The 24575-nt window shown below is 63.9% G+C and overlaps 3 protein-coding genes across 4 annotated transcripts; 1 reads left to right on the top strand and 2 right to left on the bottom strand.

The window, feature by feature from the left end:
• Positions 1-1399: 1399 nt before the first annotated feature.
• GPR182 (G protein-coupled receptor 182) lies at positions 1400-2494 on the top strand. Its single transcript, XM_035570256.1, has one exon. The coding sequence runs from the start codon at positions 1400-1402 to the stop codon at positions 2492-2494; it is 1095 nt and encodes a 364-aa protein (XP_035426149.1).
• Positions 2495-4526: 2032 nt separating this feature from the next.
• Positions 4527-12046, bottom strand: ZBTB39 (zinc finger and BTB domain containing 39). The gene is made up of 2 exons (XM_035570251.2): positions 11928-12046; positions 4527-10655 (listed from the first exon to the last, which is right to left on the bottom strand). The coding sequence occupies exon 2, from the start codon at positions 10550-10552 to the stop codon at positions 8414-8416; it is 2139 nt and encodes a 712-aa protein (XP_035426144.1). The 5' UTR covers positions 10553-10655; positions 11928-12046; the 3' UTR covers positions 4527-8413.
• Positions 12047-16457: 4411 nt separating this feature from the next.
• MYO1A (myosin IA) lies at positions 16458-23385 on the bottom strand. Of its 2 annotated transcripts, XM_035570235.1 has the most exons (28): positions 23263-23385; positions 23004-23119; positions 22729-22823; positions 22529-22633; positions 22386-22432; positions 22217-22280; positions 22037-22135; positions 21843-21946; positions 21585-21732; positions 21350-21468; positions 21162-21248; positions 21009-21074; positions 20801-20905; positions 20457-20519; positions 20057-20257; positions 19617-19843; positions 19340-19540; positions 19156-19249; positions 18840-18989; positions 18571-18639; positions 18228-18314; positions 17894-17968; positions 17656-17790; positions 17465-17571; positions 17256-17388; positions 17034-17186; positions 16829-16956; positions 16458-16593 (listed from the first exon to the last, which is right to left on the bottom strand). In XM_035570235.1, the coding sequence occupies exons 1-28, from the start codon at positions 23383-23385 to the stop codon at positions 16470-16472; spliced, it is 3225 nt and encodes a 1074-aa protein (XP_035426128.1). In that variant the 3' UTR covers positions 16458-16469. The 2 variants fall into 2 exon arrangements, with proteins under 2 accessions (XP_035426128.1, XP_035426130.1); XM_035570237.1 differs by lacking the exon at positions 18228-18314.
• Between the last annotated feature and the right edge of the window lie 1190 nt (positions 23386-24575).

Below are 24575 nucleotides of genomic sequence, written 5' to 3' on the forward strand. Positions count from 1 at the left end.
CTTCTTGCCAAAGCTTTCAGGAGGGTGACAGCGCCTGGGCAGGGCTGGTGCTCTGGGGGTGCTGGTTGTGGTGCGCAGAGCCCTGCGTGGTGCTGTGGGGTGCCCCGGTGCAGCGATGCACTTGGTATTCCTGGGGACGGGTCCCCTTGGGAGTTCTCCAACAGGGTCCACGGCACCTTTGCTGTGCGGCTGCAGCCATGCTGGGATCCACAGGCTTTCACACTTGTGGCAATAAAAGGATGCTGTTACATTTCCCTTAAGTTCATAGTTTTGGTACCTACTCAGAGCCCTGAGGGGATCCAGTGCAGTGCGCGGCAGGGAGGAGCGCGGGAGCATTCCGATCTGGGCTGCACAGCACCTGCACACCACAGTGGGGGCAAGGCTGCTGCTGCGGTCTCCTGTATGCTTTGTATGCTGTATGCTTTGTGATCCTGACCGCGGCGCTGGGGTGCACCTCTGCGTGTAAGGGCAGGGCGGCAGCAGTGGGGATCCCACCAGCTCTGCGCCAGGGGGACCTGAGCGCAGGAGGCGTGGAGGCAGCTGCAGGGAGCAGCAAGGGAGGCTCCCAGGCTTGCAGCCCCATGCCCACGCTGATGTTGCTGAGCCTCGGGGCTTGCAGGTGCCCTGACTGGGTCCTTGTCTCTGCCACCTGCCGGTCCCCAGCAGTGCATGTCCCCAGGGTACGGCCACGGCTGGCTGTGGTCCAACAGGGATGGAAGCGGGAACACAGCTGGGGGACTGGGAGGCTGCTGCTTGCAGCTGGCATTTGTCTGCGATGTGAGGTTAACGTTCAATGCTGATGCAGCGTCTTTGGAGGGATGATGTAGGAATTTACCCATCGAAATAAAATCCCATAGGATTAAAAAAAATACGTACGTACTTCCAGAACCTCCCCCTGTGACTGAACTTCACCAGGAGAGACCAGCTGTTTTTTCTCTATTTTCCAGCCGCCCCACTCAGTGCAGCCACTTAGATTTTCTGTCTGAGTTTCTCTTTTGATCTTTTCTTACGTCTAAATGAAAGCTCCTGCCCCTTATAAATAACATCTTTTTTTTTTGGGGGGGGGAGGGATCTCTAGCATCCCTCAGTGCAAGGAGGCAGAGGGATATAAAGCAAAACCTGGTGAGCAAGTCTCACAGCTTAATTCAAGCAAGTCTCATAGTGTGACTCCCACAGCTGGGTCTTTGTGAGACCCCTGTGTCCCATACCCAGGTGCTGCAATTCAGTCGTCATTTGGGATGGCCAAGAGCAGAAATTGAAGTTACCAAGAAGCTGAGTGTGCAGATGCTTCCTGGCTCTAGTGCCCGGCAGGGGGAGGACTCCCAGCGTGGCTGCAGCTTTCTGCCCCTGCCGAAGGGCTCCGCAGTTCATTGCTCTCCCTTTCTTTGCAGCTACCAGAATGGCTGAGACGACCGCTGCCCCCAGCGAAGCGCCCACTCTCCCAAATGAGTATGGGGACTACCACAACTGGTCTGAGCTGTTCCACCTCTTCAACTACACCTACACGTTCTGCGAGTTCAGCCTGGATGAGAATGTCAAGCGGGTCGTCCTCTTCATCCTTTACCTGGTCATCTTCGTGGTGGGCTTGGTGGAGAACCTCCTCGTCATCTGGGTCAACTGGCAGACACGGGGCAACAAGAGCTTGGTGAACCTCTACATCATCAACATGGCCATTGCCGACCTTGGAGTGCTGCTCTCGCTACCCATCTGGATGCTGGAAGTGATGCTGGATTACACCTGGCTCTGGGGCAGCTTCCTCTGCCGCTTCACGCACTACTTCTACTTCGCCAACATGTATGCCAGCATCTTCTTTCTCACCTGCCTGAGTGTGGATCGCTACGTGTCCCTGACGAGCTCCTCCCTCTTCTGGCGTAAGCACCAGCACCGGGCACGCCGCATCATCTGCGCCTGCAGCTGGGTCCTGGCAGCAGCCATCCCCTTCCTGGAGGTCGCTCACATGCAGCTGGTCAACACCGGAGAGCCCATCTGCATCTTCATGGCCCCCTTCGAGACCTATGACGAGTGGGCGCTGGCAGTCAGCTTGGCCACCACCACCATTGGGTTCCTCATCCCCTTCCCCATCATCACCGTTTTCAACATCCTGACGGCCAGGTTCCTGAAGCGCACCAAGCCGGAGAGCAGGAAGCACTGTCTGCTCATCTACGCCTACATCATCGTGTTCCTCGTCAGCTGGCTGCCCTTCCACGTCACACTCACACTGCTCACCCTTGACGGCAACCACATCATCCTCCACTGCACGTTCGCTCACTTCCTCTACTTCTTCTACGACATCATAGACTGCTTCACCCTGCTCCACTGCGTGATCAACCCAATCCTCTACAATTTCCTAAGCAAAAACTTCCGCAGCAAGCTCATCTCTGCCGTGGTGAAATACATCCCCAAAGACCTAGCCGGCCAGAAAGGTGCAGACAATTCCTCCTCCACCACACAGCACTCCATAGTCATCACGAAGGACAACAACCCCCCCAACTAAGCGGGGCATTGGACTGCCCGCTTGTGGCTGGCCCCAGGGGGGTGGCCAGCTCCCTGGGCTCACTGCGGTCAGTAAGATTATTTTCCCTGGTGCTAAGCAGACACTTTGCTTTTAAACAACACTTCTTGGCTGGCCACCTACTGTGCTCTGAAGGCAAGGGCAGAGTGCCAGACGTGAAATTAGATGGTGCAGGGAGTCGCAGACACGTCGCTTCTGATGTGCTGCCCTATCGGATCTGTTTTGCTAACAAAAGAATAAGAGAAAGAGATATTTCCTGTTTTCCAAAGAAACGCTTGTACACTGTCTGCTCCGAAGCCTGCCCACAAACCCACCACAGGGACCCGACCCCAGCAGCCCCCGACCTTCCCTACAGCCACGCAGGGTGGGGAACACGCTGCCCTCTTCCTTTAGCCCAGGGTTTTCTGCAGCCCCTACTTTCACTTACCCGTGTGCTCTGGCCATATGCCGCTGCAAAGGTATGGGATGAACACTGCCCTTCTGCCCTGATGCTTTCCCGAGCAGGAACAAGATGAAATTCATGCCTTTGAAAGACAAACCTTCCCTCGCAGCACCTGGCAGGGAGCTGAAAGCCTGATTTTACAGAAATGAAGGCAACAAAACCTGGAGGTGCTGAGCATGACACAGAGCTGAGCTTTAACCAGGGGAGGAACCACTCAACATCAGCAACTCGTTGAGAGATTGTTCAAACCCAGCAGTAAATTAGGGACAATTAGAACTGGGTTTCGCTGCACAAGTCTGCCTTCAAACATGACTGGGGAGAATCGAGTTAGGGTTCCTGGTTTGCATACTGCAGCAGGACACCCAGCTCATTAACACCGGCCTCCTTTAAAGCATCTCGTGTCGGGTTCCTCAGCCGCTGGGCACCTTTCTAAGTACCGGCAGGCTCTGGCAGTCCTTGACATGCAGTCCCTCTCAATCAAAGTTGCATGGAAGGCGTGCACCGCGGCACTTCCATGTGCACACATCCTCGGAGCACGGGCTGCAAGGAACTGGAGCATCCAGAGAAAGTTCCTCCTCATCTGGCTTCGGCTCAGTCACATGCTGTGGGTCAAGCCCTGGGTAGGGGAAGGTGAAGGAGCGGCAGCCGCTGGAAGGGAATTAATAAATCTGGAGGCCTTGAGCTGCTTAAGAAACACATTTTTAAAAAAGCAAGGCATAAGCAAATTGGACCGGATCCGAGGACAGGATGCTCGCCTCCAGCAGCGGAGGGCAGGATGTGCTGGGCTGACACGGACCCACGGTCACTGTGGGGCTGGCCGGGGGCCGCTCTGCTCCCCCACTGCACGCCCCAGGACTGCTGCGCAGAGATGTCCCTGCTCGCCTCCAGAAGGGGACCAGCCCGGGCAGGAAAAGACAAATCCTTCTCTGTCACAGAAATATTTGCTGAGCAGCCAGGGCAGAAGTCAGCCCCCCGACACAAGGGCAGCCCCTTCAATAGGGGATGCGGAGGCAGCCGCCAGCTGAGCACGGCTCTGGGCCCGACCCTCTCAAGGCTTCCTTTGCTCAAGCCCTCTCATTCTCACTGAAGAAACTGAAGATAAGCACACAATAGCAAGACATCTGATACATGACATAACCCGGACAGCACTATATTCAAGTTACTTAAACATGTACAACTTGGTATCTGACCTATTAAACTTTTGTTTTGTTTTGAAGAAAACTCTCCTAATGCATCTGCAACTTTGTGCACTGCAGCTCACAGTGCTGGAGGCCAGAGCGGCCTCACAACCCGCCGCGGACAGCATGAGGCAGAATTGTTTCACCTACAGCTTCACCCAGAGACCTGGCTCCAAAACCCTGCAGGTCCTGCAGCTCCCCTTGACTCCCCCCCAGCCTTCCCTTGTCCCCTCTCATGGGAAGCTGTCCCAGCAGCACGTTCCTTTAGCACTTCCCAAATACCCACTGCTCCTGGGCCTCGTCCCCAGCTTGAATTTGTCCAGCACCTGCTCCTGGCACTGGCTAACTATAAAAAGAATTATTATTTTGTTTTTACTAGAGAAACAAGGCACAAGAGGTCAACATTTTTCATTTTATTATTCTAAATAAAAACCACACTTTGTGCTGAACAATGGAGTATAAAAGAACCCAATGTACAACGATTTTAGACATCTACTATTTGGGGGGAAAGTTTACAAAATATACAAAACTTTACAGCAAATAGATAGTAAACACTTAAATATCAGGAGGTCAGTACCTACTATTAACTTAACAAAAAGGTTAGACAGCAATTCAACTTTTTTTTTTTCCTTTCTTCTGCTTAATTATTTTGTTAAGAGACCCAGATCCTTCGAGAAAGGGGAGGACAAACCAGAACGGCGCGATGCATTGCAGGGGTCGGAGCAAGGCAGCTCCGAGCACCCTTCGCAGCGCCGTGGGGGCTGCTGGGGCCCCATCCCAGGCCTGGTGGGGCTGGCAGAGGGGCCGTGTGGGGCCGGGCCCGATGTGGGGCCAGGCCCGGTGTGGGGCATGCCATGCAGCCCTCCGACCACAGGGGAGGAGAGCTCCCTCAGCCCCTCTCAGCCATGGCCCCGTTCCCACACTGCCTCCACAAACGAGAGCTCGCTGCCAATCACAGGCAGCTTCACGTGGGAATAATTCATGACCACACAGGGAAGAAACCAAGACAGAAACATCAGGGACCTGAGCGCTCTCTCCCCACCCACACAACAAAAGCAGCCGGCAGAAGACGGGGTGGGCTTTTGCTTTCCTGTCCCTGTGCTCAGAAGGGTGGGCTTGCTTTGCCCGCTACTGTTTCAGTGTAAAAGCTTCTCTTTTTGGTTTATGTGCACAAAAGGCTTTTGCTTCACAGCTTAGCTAGACACGGGGCTGCAGGCTTTTACCATGCACCAGTGCCCCGAGGCGTCCCGAAGCTCATTGAAGCTCCTGGGGCATTTCAGGAGGGTCTTGAGGCTTTGAAGACTCAGTGGTCCCAAGCCTCCCTCACATCCTTCATAACAACCTCCAAAGCAGACCACGTCCATTCCCCACATGCCAGGGCGCCATCCACCAGCACACCTCACCACCATCAGGACAACGGAGGCGACCCTGTGTCTCAACGAGCCCCCCGGTGACGTGCTGCCGGCCCCCAACGCGGCTCCTGAGCTCTTCCCTTTGAGCCAGCAGGGTGGGCACGGCTCCTTGCTGCCGGGGGTCCCACACCAAGGCCACTGGCTGACCAGCAGCACCCCACAACCAGCACTCGGGAAGCGCAACTCTGGCTGACAGACACCTTCCCCATCTCCCACACGAGCCACCTAACATCTCAGTACCTATTTTCCTCTGTAAACATACTGCACGCACCAAAGTGCCAAGCGGACGAGTCCCGTTAGGCATCTCCAGCAGGCAGTCAGCTGGCCCAAACCTGGCCAACATGACACGGATGGGGGAAAGGATGCGAACCCCTCAGCAGCCTCCACTTCCCCTTTTCCTCCCAAGTGAGGTCGGCTCCTCTGCCCCTGCCCTGTGCAGACACCGAAGTGGGAGAAGGAGGGCGCGCCAGTGCTCCAGGTGTGGGAGCAGAGTTCCCCTGCAGCCCCTGGAGGGGACCAGGGGGGAGCAGGAGGATGTGGCCTGAAGGAGGCTGCAGCCCACAGAGAGCCCATGTGGGATCAGTTCGGGAAGGACAGCATCCCATGGGAGGGACCCTGCATGGAGCAGGAGAAGAGCATGATGATGAAGGAGTGGTGGAGAGGAAGCGCTGCAGGCTGACCGCAGCCCCTGTTCCCCTGCACTGCTTGGGAGAGGAGGTAGAAGAGGGTGGATGGGAGGAAGGTGTTTTTAGTCTGCTTTTAGTTCTCACTGCTCTACGGTTCTTAACTGGCAATAAATTAATCTTCCCCAAGCCAAGGCTGTTTTGCCCATAATGGCAAGTGGAGGGAGATCTCCCTGTCCTTATCTCAACCCACAAGTTTCAGTCTCCCCTCACCTTGTATTGCTACGTAGCTCATTCCACAGGACTTGGATGGGACTAAAGGAAGAGTTGCTTTCGATGGGGAAGGCTGTAACAGGAGTAGAATGACCCAGCTGGGTGGCCGTTGTACCTCAAGAAACCGGTACAGGACAGGAGAGGATGGAGGCTGTCATCTCCTCGGATGCTACATGTTAATACTCACGAGGTGCTTTGCATCTTCCACGCGCTTTGCAGATGTGAGCCAGTAATCTTCAGCACACTCCAGGGAGGTAGGTCGGTACCACAAGTGTTACCACCCTCATTTTACAGATGAGGAAACTGAGGCAAAGAGGTGAAGTGACTTGCCCAAGGCCACAGTGGAGCGGGGGGAGCAATCCCCAGGAATTCCTAGCTCACGAACCACGCGTCCGGACCATGCTGGGCTGCGGGTTGCCCCTTCGAGCGGAGGGGGAAGCGGGGTGATCTCACAGGGTTTGCAAATCACTAGTTTTGTTTTGTAACAGCATATCTTTGCAGAAGCACAGGAGCCCAATTTATGACGACTGTGGCTTGAAAGCGCTTCCTGTTTGTGAGGTAGTATGAGTTACCTAAGGGCAGTTATAACTCACGCTGTGGTATTTGGAAAATATGTTCCTCTCCACCTCTGCCCCACAGCAGGATAGCATGGGAACGAGCAGGTCCCACCCTTCCTGGTGTAAACACTGCCGGCAGGGCCGGCCCGGCCCCGGGAGCCCACACTGCAGCACACGCGGCTCCCAGTGGCTGCCCCGGTACACGCCGCAGTCACGACGTCGCGACAGAAGGCGAACGAACTCACATCGGCACCAACACCGTCCTGCAGCGCTCGTTGGCGAGGAGACACGTCCGGGATGCGGCAACCCATGGCGGCAGCGGTGGCAGCAGCAGGGGCCATGCCTCTGGCAGAGCTCCGTCCTTCCCGACGACACCGACGGAGAGATAAGGCCACGGTTTTGTCTTGTGCTCATGCGCCGGGATCACGCAGCCTCAGCAACGCTGCTCTCCTGCAGCTTCCAACACGACGCCCTGGGACGCAGCAAGCGCCACGTGCACAAGAGCAGAGGAGATGCCAGCACGCCCTCAGCAGCCGGCAAAAGCCGGGCACGATGATGCCGCTGCAAAGCGCCTCCTAGGAAGCAGCCGATCCCTCAGCACGGAGCTGCTGCCCTGCCTCGCTCAGCCATTCCTCCATGGGACCTCCCTGCTCGCAGCACCCATACCCTCTGAGCAGCCCCCTGCTCGGGCTGCTCCCCGCCACGAGGTGGCCGGCTCCTTCCTTTCCCTTTGTCCAAAAACGGGGTCTTTGAAGACGGCAGCAGCATCACGGGCACGGCAGCAACATGCCCAGGGCCCCCAGCCGCCCTCTGTTGCCTGCCCCTGGCATCCCGCCTCACTGCCTGCTCATCTCCCCTGCAGCGGAGCCATGGTGGCAAGGCCGATCCTGTGACACAGACTCTCCTCACAATAGCAGCAGAACCCCAGTGATGCCTAGAACGAGTCTTTGTTTTCCTGTCTTTTTTCTTTTTCTTCAAGTCCAGCACCATCCTGCTCTAGCTCTGTCCCTCTCTACTGAGGTCAGGTGTCAAAATATCTTAGCAGCATCAGTTTGTGGGTAAGCTCAAACTGAGGGTTAGCCTAGTCAAGTGGGCTAAAAGGTTTAAAAATAAAATCTAGATTCAAAACCTAGTGAGAAATGCTAAAAACACAAAACTCATTGGCCTCTAACAGGATCAGAGGTAAGTAAACATGATGGACTTCTCAGAAACAGTGATGTAGCTTACGTGCTGTTGATTTGTACAATGCCAATCTAAAAAGACCTAGCAAGGCCAAAAATTAAAAAAAAAAAAAAAAAAATAGAAAAAGAGGATTCCATCCATGACACCTGACCATTAAATAAAATAAGTGACGTTTCTCCACAGCTTCTGTCGCGAGCGTTTGCTCCTTTGCTGGCCCTGCCCTGCCTCACCCCATCAGCTGTCTGCATTTTTCTCCGCATCTTTGGAATGGATAATGTACATGAAAGTCTGCTCAATGGTGAAGTCCGGGGGGAGGCTGCCTTTGTGCACGCCTATGTGCTTGCTCATGAGGTTGAGCGTGGAGCTGTAGTGGCCGCACACGGTGCAGCGGTACATGAGGGCCCCTGAGTGCGTCCGCAGGTGGCACTTGATGGTGGAGCGGCCGCGGAAGAACTTGTGGCACACCTTGCACTGGTAGGGCTTCTCTCCGGTGTGAATCCTCCGGTGGTAGTTGAACTCGCTGGTGTGGGCAAACCTCTTCCCGCAGACCTTGCAGCTGTACTTACTGTTGCCCGGCTGGCTCTGCAGCGCCAGGTCTTCGCTCAGGAACTCCTCAGGCAGCTTCCTCTTCTGCAGGCCCTGCGGCTGGAGCCGGTCACCGAAGCTGGGTCGGATGTCCAGGCCGCTGCCGCACTTGTGCTGGCTGACATGGTAGCGGTACGCTGCCTCCAGCTTGAAGCTCTGCCCGCAGAAGTGGCAGCGGAAAAGGGCCTCCTCCACGTTCTGGTGGACGGCCAGGTGCTTCTCCAGGAGGTGCCGGTCCACAAAGCTGTTGGCGCAAACAGAGCAGGAGAAGACCGAGATCCCCAAGTGAGACAGGGCATGCCACATCAGGCTGCAGAGGCTCACGTGCCTCTGATCGCATACGCCGCACGTCTGGCTTTTCAGGTTCACGTGGTCCAGGATGTGGTTGCGGATGGTGTGGAAGTCTTTGGCCAAAGGCTTCCCGCAGGCGGCGCATGCCAGCTCCAAGCCGGATCCTCCGCCAAACGTGCCGACCTTCCCCGGCAGCGGGTCGCTGGGGTGGACGATGACGTTGTTGTCGAACACCCCCTCTCTGCGGTGCAGGGTGAGCTGCCACTGGGTGAAGAACTTGGTCTCGCACATGTCGCAGGAGAAGAGGAAGATGCCGATGTGGGACAAAACGTGAGTGACCCTGGAGTTCCGGTCCTGGAAGTGGGTTTCGCAGACCTTGCAGTTCCCGGTCAGCAGGTCAACGTGATCTCTGGCGTGCTGGCGGATCAGCTGGATGTTGGGCTCCAGCACCTTCTTGCACACCTGGCAGGGCATGGCCTTGCTATCCCGGCTGTCGTTCTCAAAGGCCAGCTCTTCCTCGCTGTCGTCGCTCAGCTCAATGACTTCTTCTGATGGGCCCAGCTCCTCGCTGGCATCTTCAAAGTGCAGTTCGTCCTCACCCAAATCTTCCAGCTGAAGCTCATCCATCTGCACAAAGCCCTGCTCTTTGGAGTGGTCGCTGTTGCTGGGACAGGAGTTGCTTCCCGTGGAGATGTCCAGGGAAGTGTCGGTGGTGAAGAAGCCACCCTTGCTGTAGTCACCGTTGCTCTGGACTTTATACTGCTGGCAGGAGCTCGTGGTGTTTTGAACGACGATGTTCACGCTGCCCAGGCTGGGCTGGGCTGCCACGCTTGCGGCAGGAGCAAACTGCCCTGCATCTGGTTCCTGCTCCGTCTTGGGAGGCTGCTGCTGCTGCATCAGGGCAAGGGCCTGGCTGCCTTCGCTCGCGTTATTCCTGTCGTCCTCCTTGTAGCTGCCCACTGCCTCCCCGTGCAGGATGTAACCGCGCTCGGGGCCAAAATGCTCCCCGCTGCTCCGGATTTCCCCCACGGAATGGTTCTGCTCGGAGGAGGTGCTGCTCAGAGGACCTGACCGGCCCTCGCCCACGGCCAGGGAGGGCTGCTTGGGGATGGCCGAGCTCTCCAAGTCAGGGAAGGTCGAGTGGCAGGCCTGCAGCAGGTCCTCCATGCCCAGCCGCTCCGCCACCTCGTAAATGACGCCTACGTTGATCAGGTCTGTGAAGAGCTCCGAGGTGTACACGAAGCTGAGGATCTTCTCGAAGTTGGCCGGGGTGATGAAGTCCACGACGTAGGTTCGAGCGGTGTCCAGCCCCGTGTTCAGAAAGAGGTTCTGGAAGTAGCCTGCGGCACAGGCCAGGACAGCCTTGTGCGCAGCAAAGGAGCGGGTGCCCACCAAAATGGTGACGTCGCACATGGTCTCAGAGAGCCTGCACTTGTTGAGTTCCTTCAGCAGGTTGTTGGGGTGGTTGGTGCTGTGCAGCTTGATCCTCATGCCCATCTTAGCAGCTGCTTGGGGGTCCCTGTCCTGGTCAGCTGCTTCTTCACGCCCTCATCAGCCGCAGGAGGTGCTTGGCATCCAGAAAGTGGCAGGGCAAGGGGCTCTGCAGAGAGTAAAACGTCAAAGACTTTAACAGCTTTACAGCCAGGGAGGTGTCGTGGCAGTCTTACCTCAAACACCCCCCCTCCTGACAAGCGACTGGGAACGAGCGCAGCTCCTCAGGTGGAGACGAACCGGAACCCCTCTTGTACCATGAAATAAAAGAAAAAAGCCGCCGGCTCTGCCAGTGACACCCCGAAGCTCCTGCTGCATCCTGGACGCCGCGCTCGGCTCTGCCGCCCACCGAGTGACGGGGGGGGCCTCACCTCCAGGCCTCTCCAGCACCACTGCCTCGCAGACCCCTACCCCCAGACCCCCTGCTGCCCACCCTCGCTTCCGGTCTTCCCCGTGCCCACGTGGGCGCTTTGGTGGGGTCTCGCCTCCCCTCCCCACCACAGCGCTGGGCCCCCTGTGGACCACCTCCCGGCCCATCCTGCAGCCCCCAGGCTGGCCGCCCCCTCCTGCTCACGATCCCCCAGCCCACCCTCAGCACCCAGGGCACCGAAAGCCCCCGATGTGTGGGGACACGAAGGGGAACCAGCCGAAGCGTGTCTCAAAAGCCCAGTTTGCTGAGGGGGTCCCACGCCAGCGCCCTGGCGCTTCCTTAGCATGGAAGAGGGGGGCGCAGGCTGGGGGGTGCTTGGCCAGGGTGCGCCCGCAAGCCTGCCCCTCGCCCTCTGCCCACCCTGGGGTGGGTGGGAAGTCTGTGGGTGCAGGGGGAGCTGCAGAAGGGTCCCCCCCACCCCGGGGTGCTGGGGGGGGGGTCTGTGGGTGCAGGGGGAGCTGCGGAAGGGTCCCCCCCACTCCGGGGTGCTGGGGGGGGCTAAGAGACCAGGCAATGGGGGGGAGTGGAGGGGAGGCGAGGGGAAGGGGGCACGGATCTACCACCGAGGGAATGAGCACCGGGGGGGGGCACCGGCGGTGGGACACCGGTGGGGGGGCACCAACCAGCCCCGACAGGGACGTGGGAATTGGCCACGCTGCCGCGATTTCTGCAGGGAAGGGCTCGGCAGGGGGGGTGGGGGGTGGGGGTAGGAGACCACGGGGGGGGGTGTCAAGGGGGAACGCGTGGGGGGGGCACCGAGGGGAGCCACGGGGGGGAGGGGGGTCAGAAAGGTGGGGAGGGGGGTCAGATAAGTGAGGGGGGGGGTAGAAAGGGAGGGGAGGTAACGGGGGGGGGGGGGCGAGAGGAGCCGGGGACGGAGGGGGGCGGCGCGGCCCCGGGGGCTGGGGGTGTGTGTGTGGGGGGGCGGCCCCGGGGGGGGGGGCTCCTTACCCGCCCGGCGCCCCGCACCATCGCCGCTCGCTCACACAAAGGCACCGCCCCGCCCTCCGCCGGCCGCCGCCGCGACGAGCGCCCGCGCCGGCCGCCACCGGAGCCGCCTTCCGCCGCCCGGCCCCGCCGTCGGGGCCACAGCGCCGCCGCGGCCCGGAGGGGAACTGCGGGGGGGGAGAGGGGGGGGGCACGGGGGGGGGAGGGCAACGGGGCCGGGGGCGGTTAAAGGGGCTGGAACAGCGCGGGCAGGGGAGCTGGGGGCGGCGGGGGGAATTGGGGGGCGACGACGAGGGGAGATGGGGCAGGTCGAGATGTGGGGCGGGGGGATGTGGGGGGGGGGAGAGGTGTGTGTGGGGGGGGTCGCTGTAGCCCATGAGCAGCCCTCCCGCCCCGTGCCTCCTCCCCGCCCCCCGTCCTCTCCGTCTCCTCCCCGTGTCCTCCTCGGGGCCGCCCCGAGCCCGTCGGGTCCCGTCGAGGCGCAGCGGAGGCACAGAGAGAGCCAGGGCGAGGGGCCGCTTGTTTGGGTGCAGGTGCCCGTACAGCGCGGACGGCAGCGCGGCCCCGCTCCTGTCCCCATCCCCGGTCCCGTCCCGGTCCCGTCCCCGCTCCCGGTCCCGGTCTCGGCCCCGGCCCCGACGGGCTCCCACGACGGCTCCGCAGTCGCTGCTCGCCTCCGGGCCCTGGTGGCCCCGCAGCCGCCGCCCGCTCCGAGGCGCCGGGACACGGCCCCCAGAGCCCCCCCGCGATGCCCGGAACGGAGCCCGGCGGGGGGGTCCCGGCGCCGCCGCCCCTCCGGTCCCTCCTCACGCTGCCCAGCGCTGGGACCCGGCGGCCCTAGGGGCGTCCGGGGGGGGCCCTGGGGAGCAGGGGGGCTGCGGTCAGCCCCTCCGCTGCGGCTCCGCCGCCCCCCGGTCTTCCCCCGCCGCCCTACCGGGCTCCGCCGTCCGCTTCCCCATGAGCCCCACGAAGAAGTCGTGCATGTCCCCTGCGGGGAGAGCCCGGTGTCAGCGCCCACCGGGCCCGGCCCCGCTCCGTGCCCGCCCCGGGACCACCCCCTCGGCCGCCGCTGCAGGGCTGGCACCGTCCGGGAGCAGAGCAGACTTACGCTTCTGGGGAGACGCCAGCGCCGGGGGACCTGGAAGAGACAAGCGGGAGGCTGAGCTCTGCCGTCGGGGCGGGGTCCGGGACCGGGACCGGGACCGGGACCGGGACCGGGTCCGGGACCGCCCCCCCGGCTCTCACCGGCGTCCTCCTCCCGCAGCAGTTGCAGCAGGGCGGTGAAGGCGGCTCCGGGGCCGCCGCGGGCTCTCCAGGGCAGCACCGGGAGCAGCGGCTCGGGGCCGGGGCCGCTCTGCGGGGAAGCGGAGGGGTGAGCGCGGGCGGGGGCCGCCCGGTGCCTCCCCGACGGCCGTCCCGACGGCTCGGCCCTACCTGGGAGCGGAGCGCGGGGCCCGGCGGCGGGGCGGCGGCGAAGCGGGCGAGGGCGAGCGGCAGGGCCAGGGCGAGCAGGGCGAGCACCGCGCGGCTCCGCATCCTCGCCGGGGCGGGCGACCTGCGGGAGGGGTCCTCAGCGGCCGGGGTCGCCCCTCGCCCCCCGGACGGCGCGGACCGGGGCAAGGTTTTGGGAGGGGAAAACAGCGGAACGAGAGATGGGGGCCCGGGGGCAGCCGGTGTTACTGGAGCAGTCGAGCAAACGCTCCCCAGCCCCTTTCCAGCTGGGGGGGCTGCGGCACGGTGGGGGCATGGGGAAAAACTGGGGGGCGAGGGGGGGGAACGCGGTGGGGGGCTGCAGTGCAGGAGATGTACTGCAGAGGTGCTGGGGGGGGCAGAGCATGGCTGCACTGCAGAGCTGGGGGTCCCATGCCAAAACCCATGCCCATTGTGCCGGGTTTGTGCCGCCACACGCCAGCTGGGGCAGTGGAAACGCATGCAGGACGGAGCACGGACACGCAGAGATGACAAGCACCCCCTCAGCCTTGCACACTCGCACGCGTTCACAGACACCCACATCAACACACACTCACCCTCCAACAGCCACAGCCCCCCAGGAAGGTCCCAGCCCCAGGCTTCCAGTGACCCCCCCAAGCCCTCCCCACCTTCCTTCACCCCTCTCTCCTCCCGGCCCAGCGCTTCCTGCAGCTTCCAGCTCCCTTTCGCCTTCCCCCAGCCCACGCTGGGCAAGGAGCGGTGGCAGCGGCCTCCCCGGGAGACCCCACGGTACCTGGCACAGGGTGCGGGGATCTGCTCAGCCCTCAGCTGCAGTGCGGGCAGCGCGTCCCTCGCCTCTGGTGGCTGCGGAGCAGCAAGAAGCAGCGGGCAGCGGCCACAGGCTGTGCCGACGGCTCTCGGGCACGCTCAGCCTGGAGGTGAAGCACCCCAGAGCTAGCAGCCGTGCAGAGCTAAATAAGGGGCTCTGCCCGTGGCAAGGCGTGGGTGGGTGAGAGGAGAGCCGCCAATGGGGGCCGCGGGGGGTGGCACCCCCACCCTGCAGCTCAACGCCCACGCAGGCACCGTGACACCCGTTACACGCGCAGTCACACCGCGGCCCAAGTGCGCCCACGTGGGCTCACCAGCTCCCCGCCACGTCGTGCCGCCTCGGGGTACGGGGCCAGCACGCAGCCAGCGCCATGCCCACGCAGCCCCCGGCCCTGCACACGTCATGCATGCGGTGGGACACGCATCCGAAGATGCCACAGCCTGTTGGCATGTGTGCGTGCACACCGTGCGAGCTGGCCCCTGTCTCCAGCACGCTGCCATGCTGCCAGAGCCACCAGTGAGCACTTCGGCTGTGCAGGCAGGCTCTGGGAGGGCTCACGGCGCAGTGGGTCATGGCTGAGCTGCTGGGATGCACACGCAGGTGCGTGCATGCACACCTGTGCACAAGCACACAGGCTGCTCGGCATGCACAGACATGCACATGCACTCTCTCCCTGTGCAGCCCACCCGTGCCTCCTGTCCTGTCCTGGGGCTCTCCCCTCCTGCCCGGTCCTGGTCCTGCACTGTCCGTGAGTGGCATGCCCAGTTCCGGGGGTCCCAGCAGCCCTAGATCCAGCCTCATGTGTGGCCACATTCCCCCAAGCCCCTCTGTGACCAGGATGATGGGGGCTTGGCCCCTTGCAGCCCCTCCAAGCACGGCCCAGCTCAGCCTCCAGGCTCGATCCTGCTCCCCCCAGCACTGGAGGGAGCAGCCCCCCCCAACCAAACCCCCCCAACAAAACCCCCCACAGCTGAGCCAACATGGAGAGGGCGATGGGGGGAAGCCGAGGGGATGGGAAAGACCAGAGGGAGCCCAGCTCTGGCACGAGTCGCAGACTCAAGCCTGCAACAGGCGGCTGCGGCAGCCCCACGGGAAGGGAGGCGGCAGCAGGAGCGCGGTGGCTCACATGGCACCACAGCCCGGGGCAGGGCAGCATCTGCAGTGCCGGGGACGTTAATTAAATCGGAGCCTGGCCAGAGACGGCCTAATTAATTAATAACACCTTCTCGTGTGGTGCCAAGCAGCCGCGAAAAGCAGTGGTGCCCTGGGCTTGTTTACGGCTCTGGCCTCTTTCCACGCACGGGGGGGTCCCTGTGCTGGGAGGTGGCACAACCCCTCCGGGGCATGGGGAGCATGGCAAGCCCTCGGAGGCACCCCCCGTGCACACACGTGCCCCCCACATGTGCACGCACTGCCCAAGTGCCCCGGCACGCGTGCCCGCACATGCAGCCCGTGCACAGCAAAGCGCACCACTCGCTCCAGGCCCACCTGGGAGCTGCTGCTGCTGCTGCTGCTGCCGTGACAGGGAGTTGTCAGCTCTCGAAGTTAACGCGGGTGACGTGTGGGGACAGGAAAAAAAATCCCTCTCCTGGAGCTTTGACGCGTGCAGGAGAGAAAAGGCAGTGAGGGGAAGGGGGGGCACGGAGCTGCACAGGGACCCTGCAGGCACAGGGCTGCAGCAGGGACGTGCAGTGGCTCCTTGGTGTCCCCCTGCACTGCCCTGGCTGTGGTCTCGGTCCCCGAAGGTGGCTCCAGTGTGGGAGCAAGGGGGGCTCTGCACTGATGGGGGGGGTGCAACAGGGGGGTCCTTCAGTGGGGCGGGCTGACCGCAGGGGGGGTGGGAGATGGGGGTGGTTAGCGCAGGCGGCAGGGACCTCACGCGCCAGCTGCCTGCAGCCGGCCAGAAATTGCGCCTGCAGCCGAGCGAGCCGCTTTCCCACTTAATGGGAAAAGTGGCCGCAATTTGGGGCCTTTCCAATCACCGCCAAGCCGAGCGCTCGCCGCAATCAGGCGGCAGGAAAGGCGCTGGGCTGGGGGGGCTCCGTCCCTGGGCTGGGCTGTGCCCCCCTCCCCCCAGCACCGCGCTGCCACATCCTGGGGCTCCCATGCCTGGGTCCCCCCAGTGCTCCCGTGCCGCAAACAGGGCCACGTCCCCACGACACCACCTGCGTGCAGACACCAAAAAAAACATTTAATGGGGTTGCGGTAGTTCTGCTGCTGGGCCCAGTGGGGCAGGGCGAGGTGTGTGTGTGTGTGGGGGGGTGCCTGGTGGGCAGGGGGGGCTCTCAGTGGACGAGGACCTCCATCTTGTGGCTGCCCCGCTTCTTGCAGACGGGGACGTCGTTGCTGCCCTTGGCCGACTCCACCACGGTGATGGCCATGTCGCCCTTCTGGAAGCGGGTGGAGAACCTGGGGGGGGGGGGGCGAGGGGGCAGGGCTCAGGGGGTACACACCCTGCCCCTCCCCTCTTGCCCAATCAGCTGCCTCCAATCCTGCCCCACCCAGAGCCCCACCCCTGCAAGCCCCACCCATTGCACCCTGCCCACCCCCCCACCCCCCCAAGCTCCACCCACCCCACCCCACCCACCCTGCCCCACCCCTGCAAGCCACGCCCCTGCCGGCCCCACCCCGGCCCCGCCCATACTGGTCTGTGATGTGCAGGGCCAGGGCCTGGGAGGTGGCGGCCATCAGGGTCTGGTGCAGGCGCGTGATGAGCTCGATGAGGTGGCTGCTGACGAGCAGGAGGTCGCCCTTGATCCCCGCCGTGGAGGTCTGCGGGGCGAGGGGGGAGGGGGTCAGTGCTGCCGGGACTCCCCCCTGCCCCCCCCGGCCCCCCAGCAGCGCGGTACCTCCTTGAGGTGCAGGGCCAGCAAGCCGTCAGAGAAGCGGGTGACGGAGACGCCGCGGATGTCGCTCAGGCTGAGCACGGTCTTGGGCTGGGCGGCCTTGGGGTCGGCCAGGACCAGGTGCTCGGTGGTCAGCAGCAGCAGGCGCGGCACCGTCTGCGGGTGGCAGTGGTGAGTGCGGCATCACAGCCCCCCCAGCTTGGCGGGGACGGGGATGGGGCTCACCTTGCCGTTGGCTCTGTTCACCTTCATCACGGTTTCAGCCATCACCAGCTTGTCCTTGGCCACGGCGTGGAGCTTCTGGTACTTGGGGTTCTGTGTCAGCCCCAAGTACTCGCCCTGGAAGGGCTGCTGCAGGCTGGGGACAGGGGCCATCAGCCGGTGCCATCCCCACGCCCCCCTCCCCAGCCCTGAGCCCCCCGGCAAGGCAGCACCTCTTGCTGTAGAGCGTCTTCTTGTCCTTGAAGAGCTCGCTGGCGCAGAGCTTGGCCTGCAGCAGGGCTTTCCGCTGCGGTGTCAGCTGGTCCCGGTACTTCTTGCACTGCCAAGGGATGGGGACAATGCAGCGCCGCTGGCACGGAGGGACACGAGGACCACGCAACCCCCCCGTCCCCAGTGCCCCCACCTTCCAGTGGTAGAAGATGTTCTTCAGCTCCTGGTTCGCGCCTGCCAGGAACTTGTAGGGCGCTGGGGGCCAGGTCCGGTCCTGCACCGACATCGGCGGGAGGTTCTTCTGCAGCCCCACGAGAAACTTCTGCACCTGGGGAGGGGGAACGGCAGTGGGTCAGGAGGTCCCCAGGCCCAGCCCCACCGCTGGGGGGGGCAGGAAGGCACCGAGCCCCCTCTCCCCCTGCCCCGCTCACCAGCCGCCGGTAGATGAAGTTGGCCAGGCGCGTGCTGGCGCCAGAGCGGAAATATCGCCGGTACATCCTGCGGACCTGTGGGGAGGTGGCCGTCAGCACGGGCACTGGGACCTCACCACCGCATCCCCCCCATCCCACGGGTCCCTTTGGGATGAGCCTGCATGCCCCCCCACCCTCTCCGCCCCCCATTTTGGCCCTGCACGGACAGGACAGCCGCCCCAGCCCGACAGGGTGGGCCAGGGCAGACAGACAGACAGCCCTGGGTGCAGCGGATGGACAGCAGGACAGAGCAGCTCACAGGCACGCGGCCCCACGGCGGGGCTGGCCCTGTTACCTTGTACCCTTTCCAGTAAGCAGAAATGGTGCTGGCGGCCAGGTGGCGGTGGCGCTGGACCTTCAGCTCCCGGAGGAGCCTGCGAGACTGCAGCGGGAGAGTCAGAGCCCAAAGGAGCCCAGAGGTGGAGCGAGAAACACCAACACACATAGGGAGCGAGAGGGAGAGAAAGGCAGGAGAGGAGGAAGGAGAGATGGAGAGAGATGGGATGAGCCCGGTTCCCCAGGGCATGGCAGAGCCGCGGAGCCCCCCACACCCCCCACCGCATGCCTCCTGCCCATGCTGGGAGAGCCACCCGCCCTGGAGCACAGCCCCAAGTGCCCGCAGGGTGCCCAGCCCTCACCTTCCAGCCCCGCGCGTATGCCTGGAGGAGCAGCGCCGACCGCTTCATCTGCTTGTACCTGTTCTTTTGCTGCAGGGGGGAGTGTGGGGGCAGTGAGGTGAGCAGGGGGGCTCTCACCTGGGGACCCTCCCCCAGTGCCCAGCCTGGGCTTCGCTTTCCAGGCTGGCTCCTGGGGGTGCAGAGCGCTCCCCACTGCCACATCACCCCTTCTTGGGATGAAGAGGGGGAGGGTGCAGTGCAGCCAGGACCTCTGCCTATCCCCTCCTCACCGCATGGCCCCGGAACCAGGCGGAGATGATGATCTGACTCTTGCGCATCAGCTGGTACTGGGTCCGGCACCGCCAGCCCCGAAACATCTTCTGGATGAGGGTGGCGAGCTCGCCTATGCGCTCCTGGCGCCGCTTCTCCAGGTCAAAGAGCTGCAGAGAGTGAGGGCGAACTGTGGGGAGCCCCTGGGGGCTGCAACATCGCCCAGGAGCCCCCTCGATGTGCTCGGGGCTCACAGCAGGGCTCGAGGTCTGTGGGGCAGGTCCCCACCCTGCATCAGACCCTGCCCTGCGCTGGGTCCCCCCTGCCTGGACTCACGGTGCGTGGCGAGCGGATGAAGATCTTGGTGTAGCCGTAAGCCAGCTCCTCGGGGGGGAACTTCAGCTCCGACAGCAGCACCTCAGTCCCCTCCCTGCACAACAGGGGCACGAGGCTGCTCAGACCCCGCCACCCCACAGCCGTGGGGCTGTGGGATGCTCCCCTGGTCCAATGCCCCCCATACCTGTCGCTGCCCGCCCAGTGGGGCCAGGTCTTGGTGCCCAGCATCTTGTAGCGCTGCAGGAAGGGGCTGTAGAGCTGGCGGAAGGCGTAGCCCGCCCGCCGCACCCGCACGTTCTCCATCAGCCCCAGGTAGCGGATCTGTGCCAGCACCAGCTCCGGCGTGAAGAGCATCGCCGTTTTGGTGTCGTTGGGCTTGATGCACCTGGAGGAGGGTGGTGGTGGGCACAGGGGGGCTCCCGCCACGTGCCTGGTGTGCGGGGTCCCCCCAGGGCAGGTACCTGATGTAGTTGGGGTTCTTGGAGTAGAGGTTCTTCATCAGCGTCGCCACCGAGGTCTTGAACTGGGAGCCGGCAGTGGGGGGCAGCTTGAGGGAGACTTTCTGGGGGTCGCCCTCGGGGAAGAGGGAGTGCAGCAGCGTGTGCTGAGCAGCCCACATGGCCTGCGACAGGTCACGGAAGAGCAGGTCGTTGTTCTTCTCGATGAAGCCCGTCACGTTGTAGGTCACCTGGGTGTGGGAGCAGGGTCATTACCTGGGGTCCCACCACCCCTGTGGGCAGGGGAATGCGCAGGCAGGAGAGAGTAGGCAACAGAGGAAGGCACCGCAGCCCCTGCCCCAGCCCAGCCCTGCAGGCATCTCCTGTGCAAAGCTGGGAAGAGGACCTGGGCGCCCCGGCTGCACCCAGGGACAGGGCCACGGGTGCCCATGGGTGCTGCGGACCTTGCCGGCGTAGTGGTGGATGCGGAAGCAGCGCTGCGGCAGGCTGAGGTCCGTGACGTGCTTGGCATTCTGCGTCTCCTTGCTCTCGTAGTGCTTGTGGGTGGCGAAGAGCTGGTTCAGCTTGGTGACGAAGGTGTCCTCGTTCACCACGCCGGGCCGCAGGCACTCCTCGTCCAGCATGGCCAGGATCCCGCACTTGCTCTGTGCCGTGGTGGACAGCATCAGCCCCAGCCCACGCTGCACCCAGTGCCCCAAAACACTGCCAGCACAGACCAGGGGCTCCATCGAACCACCCCAGCCCGGGTCCACTCCAGGCTCAGCGCCGGCTTGCACAGGGTACAAGGGAGGGGAGCTGGGACCCCGACCCGGACCCCCTGCATGTTGGTGGGAGGCAACTCACATTCTCGATCAGGTCACAGATAATGCCGTTGTCAAAAAACTCCACCGGCGTCCACTGGATGCCCTGGGAGCAGATGGGGGTCAGACACGTGGACCCCTGGACACGCACTGCGTGGATCCTGCCCCACAGGCACCCCCAACTGATGTGGGGCAGGAACCGGATGTCCAGTTGTGGGGACAGGGATCCCGAATCCCTCCCTGCCTTCCTGCTATTGAATCCTCTCCCGGCAGGGAGCAGGGCGAGGAAGGGACGTGCTGCAGAGCCGTCTACGGCACTTCCCCATCCCTGTCCCACCGAGGCTCCTCAGGGCCACAGCCAGCCCGAGTGGCATGAGCTAGGGGTACCTCTCGGACGTATTCCTCCTGCTCCTCCTTCAGGGTCATCAGGATGAAGATCTGCTGCAGCTTCTCATTGCAGTAGTTGATGATGAACTGCTCAAAGCCGTTGTCCTGCGAGAGAAGGGCCCCGAGTCACAGGTCCATGCTGGAGCCCCCAGCCCTACCCTACGCCCCCCCAGCAGCTGGAGGGGCCCAGGTGGGTCCTGCTGCTCACCTGGAAGATCTCGAAGCCGTAGATGTCCAGGACACCCATCACCTTCCTCTGCTTGCCCGGCTTCACCTGGGAGACGGTGGGGTGCTGAGCCACGTCCCAGCCCTGGCTGGGCAGGGGACGGGGGCCCGAGGGGGGCTGGTTCCCAGCGCTCACCTGGATGCTGGTGTTGATGCGGTTCACCAGCCAGTCGAAGAGGCGGCTGTAGATGTTCTTGGCCAGCGCGTCCCGGCAGTAGTAGCCCTGGGGTGAGGGGAGCAGGGCTCGCAGCAGATCCCGGGGGGCTCCCGGGGCATGAGCCCACAGCGGGGGGGTGATGGGGCATGGGGAGAGGTGCCGCTCACCTGGGAGACACTGAGGGCGGTGAGCACGGTCTCATCCCGTGCCTTCACGGTGCGGGAGCACAGCGCCTGCTCCAGCGTGCCGGGGTCCAGCTTGATCAGCTCGCAGATCTCATGCAGCTCTGTGCGGGGCTGGGGCTGAGTGGGGGGGGCCTGTCCCGTCCTGTCCCATCCCGTCCCATTCCATCCCATCCCATCGTGTCCCATCCTGTCCCACCCCACCCACCCCAGGCCCTACCCCGTGGCTCGGCGATGCTGCAGGCCTCCATCCCGCTGGCCTGGTAGCAGCTGCTCAGCTCCACGTTGCCCAGCTTGAGCACCACGGCCGTCACTTCCAGCAGCGCCGTCACCTCGGCAGGCGAGAAGCCGATGACCGCCATGGCGTCCTGGGCACGGGCACGGGTACAGGCAGCTCAGGGGATGGGAAGGGCCCCAGGGCATTTGGGGAGGGGGGGGGGGTCACAGTTTCCCGGCCCCCATGCTCCCCTGATGGTACCTGCATGGCACGGAAGTTGGCTGCGTCGTCCATGCCAGGCAGGTTGGAGCTCTCCCGGTTCAGGTAGCCGTAGTGCTGGGAGCCCTGACGGAGCTTCAGCTGCTCTGGGGGGGCAGAGGGGGCTCAGCCACAGCCCCCCAAGCCCCTGCCCTCCCCCCCCCCCGGAGCCCCCCGTGCTGGGGGCCCAGACCTACGGAGCAGCTGCGCCGAGCCGCCGGCCAGGAGCTGGTAGAAGATGTGGAAGTTCCTCTCGCCCTTGGTGTGCCGGACGATGCGGGATTTCTCCAGCAGGTCTGCAGGGAGAGGTGAGCGTCACCGTGGCACAGGGCCAAGACGCCGGTGGGGGGGGGGGGGGACAGTCAGTCAATACTCACAGTTGCTGATGACCCCTCCCAGGGGCTCGCCCTTGAAGTCGAACTCCACGTCCATGTACTTGCCCTGAGGGACGGGGCTGGGATCAAGGCCAGGGACCCAGCAGGGAGCGGCAGCCCTGCTCCCGTGCCCCCAGCCCTGCTCCCCGCCACCCCCTGCCAGGTCACTCACAAAGCGGGAGGAGTTGTCGTTGCGGATGGTTTTGGCATTTCCGAAGGCTGCGGGAGGAGGATGGGGTAATGCAGTAGTGGTCGGGAGGGGGCTGGGGAGGCTGATCCGAGCCCCAGGATGGGCGCAGGGTGCGAGGCGCTTACCCTCCAGCACGGGGTTGGACTGCAGGAGCTGCTCCTTCACCTTGTCCACCTCCTCCCCTTTGCTGCACACGGCCGCCACATAGGACATCACCAGCTTGCTGGCCTCTGCAGGCGAGGGGCCGTCGGCACCAGGGCCGTGCTCGCCTGTCCCACTGCCCCCTCGCAGCCCCGCAAGGCCCCGCTGGGGGCCCAGCCTCTACCTGTCTTGCCGGCGCCGCTTTCACCGGTGATGAGGATACACTGGTCCCGGTCCCGGTCCCGCAGGGAGCGGTAGGCATCGTCCGCGATGGCGTAGCTGGGGGCAAGCAGGGGTCAGAAGGGGGCTGGAGGGGACCCAGGGGCCTTCAGGGGAGTGCCGAGAGCCCTGGCTCTGGCTGTAGGGACACCCCGAGTTGACTCCCCCAGCCCCTGAAGCCTTGGGACCCCCATGTGGGCGAAGCCCTTAGCGGGACTGAGGAGGGTGCCTGGTGCTCACATGTGGGGCTTCACGGCAAAGAAGTTGCAGTTGTGGTACTCCTGCACCTTCTCAGGGGTGTAGATGGGCAGGGGCCGGTAGGGGTTCACCGAGATCACCACATCCCCGATGTACGTCTGCGGGCAAGCGGGACAGCGCGTGTGCATGCACGGCCGGGAGGACCCGGCCAGGATCCCGGCGCTCCCCTCCCACCCCAGTGCAGCCCCGTGCAGCCCCCCGGCCCACAACCCAGCCCCCGTGTCCCCGTCCCGATGCCCACGTAGATGTCGCTGCGGCGGAAGCGCTCCTGCAGGGTGTGGAGCAGCGACTCCTCGGTGAGTGGGTCCAGCAGCACCAGGTCCCCGACGGCCTCAGCGTCCAGCAGCGTGGCGGCGGCTTCCATGGCCGGGCAGCTCCAGGGCACCTGGGGCAGAGCAGGTGGGGGCTGCGGACCCTTCCCCAAAACGCCTCCGGATCTCAGCAGCCCCAGCACCAGGTGCTCCTTTGTGGGGTTGGGGAAGTTCTGGGGGGGTCGCAGGACGCCTGGCTCCTACCCACTGGTGCAGGGGAAGCGAGGAGCCCGGCCAGGAAGCCGGGACACCTGGGTCCTATTCTTGTGGCAGGGATGAATTCAGTCTCCGCTTCCTCCTTCCTGGCAGGGGGGAGCCGGGGGCGGGCGGGCAGGCGGTGGCCGGGCTGGGGGCGCTCTGCACCCCGGGGCTCTTCTGACCCCGCTCCACCCAGCCCCAGGCTCCGCACCCCGGCGACCTTCAGCCCCGCTTTACCTTTCCCTTTCCAGGGCTGTAAACCCAGCCCCGCTGCCGGGGCCCGGGGAAAGTTCACCGGCGGCGAGGTGGGGAAGGGGCGAAGGGGGCAATGGAGTCCCCCCCGCCGGGAGCAGCCTCCCGGGAGGACGGGAGCGGTCGGGACGAGGCTCCGCAGCCTCCCCCCGGACTGGGCGCTGGGCACGGACCCCCCCGCGCTGCTGGCTGCGGGACCCCCGGGGCGAGAACCGGGCTTGTGGGGGGGGGATTCGGACCAAACCCCCCCCCCCCCCAGACCCCCTCCCGCAGCCCCGGGGCAGCCCCGCGATGCCGGGTCCCGGGGCTTCCCCCCCGTGCCGGGGGTCCCTGGGGACGTGAAGCCCCCCGAGACGTGGGGTGGTGGCCAGGGTGCTGCCCCCCCAGCCCCATCCCCAGCGGCTGCAAAGGGGCCGGGGACTCACCTCCCGCTGGCAGGGCACCGGCTGCTGGAGCTGCCGAGCCGGGGCTGCTCCAGATCCCGGTGCTGGGGCTTGGCCCCGGCCGGCCCACGGGGGGGGCGGGGGCCCAGGGCCCTCCCCCCGGGCACGGAGCCCGGCCGAGGGCAGGGAAACTGAGGCACGCAGCACGCCAAAGCCGCCGGGCCCCCCTCGCAGGGTCCCAGCCCGCTGCTGTGCTCCCCCAGCTCCCCTCCAGCAGGAACAAGGAGAGAAATTTAATTGTGGTCAGGCAAACAAAGGGAGCTTCCTCCCGGGGCTCCGGGAAACCGGGGCAAGGTACGGAGCTGGCAGGAACCCGGCCTCTCCTGCGGTGAAGGCACCCGAATGGAGCC

Source organism: Cygnus atratus, chromosome 29, assembly GCF_013377495.2.
Source record: "Cygnus atratus isolate AKBS03 ecotype Queensland, Australia chromosome 29, CAtr_DNAZoo_HiC_assembly, whole genome shotgun sequence".
NCBI lineage: Eukaryota > Metazoa > Chordata > Aves > Anseriformes > Anatidae > Cygnus > Cygnus atratus.